Here is a 5,000-nt window from a genome sequence, read left to right as displayed (position 1 = left end):
TCAGCTAGAATTTGTCCGTAAGTTTCTTTTGGATTCGATGGTTTAAACAAATTCTTGGAAGAAACATAACCAGTCGTACCCGGTTGAGAAGCTGCCGTTACAAATGTAACTGTAAAATCACACTCTGGCAAATTCTGCATTGATCGCCGGTGTTTCCTCAGTGCCTCGGTTTGCTTTGACGGAAGTCATCATGTGTTAACATGGTGATCTCTTATTGGCTAATTTCTTAATAAGACGTCAAGCAGCGTGTGTTAAGTCAATTATTAAAAGGTGGGCGTTTTTCAAAAATAGGGGGTGTTCTTGCAAGTGTTCCCTCAGTCATTTGCCCCAACTTTCGCGCGGCCAGTTCGCGGGAAGATCATTTCGAAGCTCTTCTTTCGAACAGGAACGCTTGCTACGCAGGCTATTAAACCACTCGATCTCGGAACACTACACCGGAGTGCTAGTTCTACCTGATAAATTAATGTGCGTTCAAATCGCTGTTTGTTGCTTGAAGTCTATGGCGTTTTTTGGACAAAAGTAAGAAACACGGTTATTTGACGACTTTGCACGATTTCATCAGCGTTTTACCGGTGAAAAATAAAGATCTCAGGCCTGCATCCCTGTTTGTCAGCTGTAGCCTCCTGTCCAATCAAGGGCCTAGATATTTCTGGGTTTCCTTTATTCTTTTCGTTGCCGCCGAATTGTGTTTCCATGATTAATAACATTAAGCTTTTGCAATCAATGACAGGATGTCTTCAGGAGTGTCGAAAAGCTGAATATTGTAAACGTGTCCACAGAATAATAAAAACGACTTTTCGCGTTAGAAAATTGTTTTCTTTTCTCTTTTTTTTTTTTTTTTCGCTTTTTAATAAAATAGTTGACACTTGTTACTAATCAACTTTGTAAAAATTGTGTTCCTTTCAATCACTGACAGGATTTCCATGATGATGATGATGATAAACTTCATTCATGTGTCGATGTATTTAGCTGACGCTAATTGGGGACACAACATAAAGATAAACTAAATAATGAATACTATGATAATAAATAAGAAATAAGCTATAAATTATTTTTACCACAATTGCTTGTAATCTCGCAATCTGATTGGCTAATTTGCCGTTGTCGATAAGAGTCTAGACGACGCTGCTCGCGTCATGCTTGCGTCAATTTGTCACGCAATGTAATAGCCAATCAGGAACGCTCATTTTGGGAAATAAACCAATCATATTGCGAGAAAGTTATATAGACAAAGCTTGCTCTTTCTTTGAGTTATGATTTTGGTCACGCTCAGAAATAAAAACTTTCTTTGGCGTTGAATATTGTGGCAAGAAAAAACAAATCGAAAATGGTTCATTGTTGTCTGTACTCTTATCGACAACAATATTCGTCATCACAGTGGTCAAAATTTGTTATAGACTCACTCGGCTACGCCTCGTGAGTTCACAACATTTTGACCACTGTGATGACGAATATCGTTGTCGATAAAAGTACAGACAACGCTGAACCACTTTCGTTTTGTTAATTATACATTTACAATATGCTAAAATAATCAAAATAATTCTAACAACAAGGGCACACCTTAAGAGGTACAAATTACGCACGCGTTGCAATTGTTGCAATTTATCAGTTCAGTAAGATCCTTTCATCTAATATGAAACTTAAACTTAGATAGGCTGCTCGTTTCAGTGATGTTTTTATCTAGCTTGTTCCATAAAAAGGGTCCAAGATATCTAAGACAGTGTTTACCATACAATACAGAATTAAATCTAGGAATATCAAAATTTTAGTTTCTAAAATTATATTTACAAGACTTAGTACTGAAAATATCACAAGTGAAATCAGGAACTAGCCTATATTTAACCTTGTACATGAGTATAACTATGTCTTACAATCTCCTATTAAAAAGGCTTGGTAGTTTAGCGCGATCTAATAAGTTAATGTACGTTTCTGAATGTGAATTATAAACTATCCTTAGTGCCCGCTCTTGAATTCTTTCAACCTTTCTTGTGTCCGACGCCTTACAGAAATGCCATATGAGATGACAATAGGTGAGATACGGCATGATAGCAGTTTTATAAAGTAGTAGTTTAGTCTCTGTAGTGATTTTAAGTTTCTTAACCTGGCGAGAACGCCAGCTTGTTGTTGCATATAACACTGCATCCTATAATGATGACTTATACATCAGTTCTATGGCAGTTATTCGCTAGTTATATTGAGTGGTTACTTTCCGAAATTCATAGAATGAGATCAAGGCCATCCTTTTTTTGTTTATCAGGATTAACAACCAAGAGTACTATTCGCAAGGTTTCTTATGGCTGCCCGAACTTGTCTGATCTGCCAGCAGTAGAGAATGGGATTCAAGGAAGAGTTGAAAAACATCATCGTTGATGCAAAATTGCCTACTGGGAGAAGAACGCTTATATGGGCTGGATTTGGCTTGATATAAAGCAGAGCAACACAAGCAACAGGGATGTAACATAGCAGTAATGCCAAATACACATAACGCATGGCACAAACTGATTTCTTGTACTTGCTAATGGACAAGTAGCTTTCTTCTCGGTGCAAATAAAACTGGTTTGAGACTTGCGTCTCGTGTCTTCGCAACATACGACGTATTTTGAAGTGCGCAAACGTTGGCACTATAACAAATAATACAAAAATGGCACAAGAGAGAAGAAGCGAGACTCTTCCTGCCACAAGGCGAGCGATGGGAAAAACCGAGCTTGTAATCCACACTGATAATACAGTAGTGTTTGCTTTTGTCAATGTGACCACCAAACGGTAACGAGCGCGAAGACGTAGAGCCAAGTATCTATCAATGCTTATAGCGACCATAGTAAGAAAAGAAACTGCCACGAAATAGTCGCTAAAAAGAGGATACACCATCCAAGAGAAACAGCGAACGTAATAGTCTTCCAAGAGGCCGGACAAGCAGTAGGCAATGTACATGGGCTGCACAAATATACCGACAAATAGATCAGACGAAGCTAAGCTACGTAGCAGCGCCTTGGATGGTGAGTGAAGAGAACGGGTTTTCACAAGGGCTGTTAGCACTAAAGCATTTCCAACAATTGCTGTCACCGAGAACATTGCATTAAACACAACGGATACGATGTAGGTGTAATAGAGACTCTGCGGAACTTGAAGTAAAACTGTAGGGTCGTAAGCACAAATGAAAGCCGCTGAGGACTTACAACCCCTCGTCTGATTCAGTGAACAGTTAGCCATTCTGATGAAGGTTTTCCCTGGCGGGCTCGTTACTTCTTTACCGCTCTTCAACTAATTGAAGAAAAGAATGGAGTAATATTATTTAAATACACTGAAAGGGATAACGTACGCAAATTGCAGTTCCGTCTCTAAATTGGTGATATCAGGTAAATCAACACAGATATGATTACCCAAGGACCAAAGCAAAAAAATTTCCATAAATTGAGTAAATAATACGAACGGAAGCGCCTTATGCAACGAACACCAATTTATTTTACTGGGACGGCATGATCAAACACCAAGATATTATCGCCTTAGCGTCAATCCAATTGGCTTTATGTATGAACTTTTAATGTGCGACGTCAATAGTGCTGGGCAAGATACACTAAGTAAAAGATAGCTATTTATATAGATATATAGATGTATATACATTTTTCTTTGTAAACAGGGTTCATCAGCTTTGGAAATGCGCTTCGATAGTTTTAGGTTAAAATAGCTTTATTGCGTATTTTTGTTCTCCGAAACTAACCGGTCTCGTTTAATTTTCTATAAATTCTTCTTGCATGTTTATTGGTGGTAGAGAAGTAGGAGAGAGAAATAGAGTTTCGCTCCGACTTTCGGGTTAGTCCTTTTGATTAAATCTACCTAGGACCAAGTTGCAAGCGTTGGTATTAGAAGTAGTTATAAAGCGAAAGATTTGGTAAAATATCGGAAATATTAGACTTAAAACAATACTCTTATTCTCTAACACGTTGAAAGCCAGCATTGACCAAATTTAAAGGCTCCTTCAGCAAATATTTTCAAGCGAGACATGATAACTATCCTATATTTCCCTTTTTGGTGATATTGTTTGCATACGGGAAAAAATACTAATGCCGTTTGACAAGTGACACTCTTATATTTACTGACAACTATTTGTGATAAGGAAACACCTGAATGAAGCGTTCACCGCTACTGACTGAGAAAAAAATTGTGCACCAAATGAAAGCGGATAATCGACAAAGATATGGAAAAAAAGGAAATTGACGTTATTAGTTAAAGAACCGTCGTATTCACAAATTTACCAAGACTTGGAGCGTAATTCATCTTATTTGGTTCTGGGCAAAGATTAAACCCTTTCACTGAATCTACCAACCCATGTGGTGGAAACAACGTTAGGGAAGTCTCTTTTACTAAATCTCTTGATTTGTACATTGTACGTACACTATGATAAGAGCCATTGCAAAATTTAAAAAAAATTCTGGAGCGGATTCTGAAAATCACAATTCACTGAAAATATTGGGATAGTCAAATTTCGTTATCTACGTGTCAAAAGGGGAAAAATCAACATTTACTTAAAGAAATAAGACGTTCTAAAAATTACAATGGAAGAATTTCAGATTGGGGATGCATAAATATACCAGGCTTCAAATATTTGCAAAAGATAGTAAAAGTGGAATTGCGAATGAACAGGTGGATTTCATTTGGAGTTCGATCTCAGAAAATATTGATCCACAATGAAAGGAGGTAATGTTTTGAAAGATATCGATGTAATCAAGTACACCAAAAAATGAGCTGGCGACCGTATTTTTCTATCTACAGCTATTTGAAAATTAACTGCTAATTGCACTGTTGCTAGTGAAGTTAGAACACAAGTTGAAGCAACTTGAGCTTAAAAGTTAAAAATGCAGGCTTGAACGGGGTTAAACTCATTGCCATGCGCTGCACTTGCTCTATGGGTTTGCTTCATTAACCTAAACTGCGATGATTACTTTCACTCACAATTACATAACCACCGATCAAATATAAAAAAACTAACAGTTTCATATTCT

The 5,000-nt window shown here is 37.4% G+C and overlaps 1 protein-coding gene across 1 annotated transcript; it reads right to left on the bottom strand.

The window, feature by feature from the left end:
* Positions 1-927: 927 nt before the first annotated feature.
* LOC138059614 (melanocyte-stimulating hormone receptor-like) lies at positions 928-3,824 on the bottom strand. Its single transcript, XM_068905238.1, has one exon. It carries the CDS (start codon positions 3,208-3,210, stop codon positions 2,260-2,262), a length of 951 nt encoding a protein of 316 aa, XP_068761339.1. The 5' UTR covers positions 3,211-3,824; the 3' UTR covers positions 928-2,259.
* Positions 3,825-5,000: the final 1,176 nt, after the last annotated feature.

The sequence above is a fragment of the Montipora capricornis genome, chromosome 8 (assembly GCF_036669925.1).
Source record: "Montipora capricornis isolate CH-2021 chromosome 8, ASM3666992v2, whole genome shotgun sequence".
Lineage (NCBI taxonomy): Eukaryota > Metazoa > Cnidaria > Anthozoa > Scleractinia > Acroporidae > Montipora > Montipora capricornis.
The sequence above is the reverse complement of the archived record's forward strand: the minus strand, read 5'-3'. Positions and strand labels throughout refer to the sequence as shown.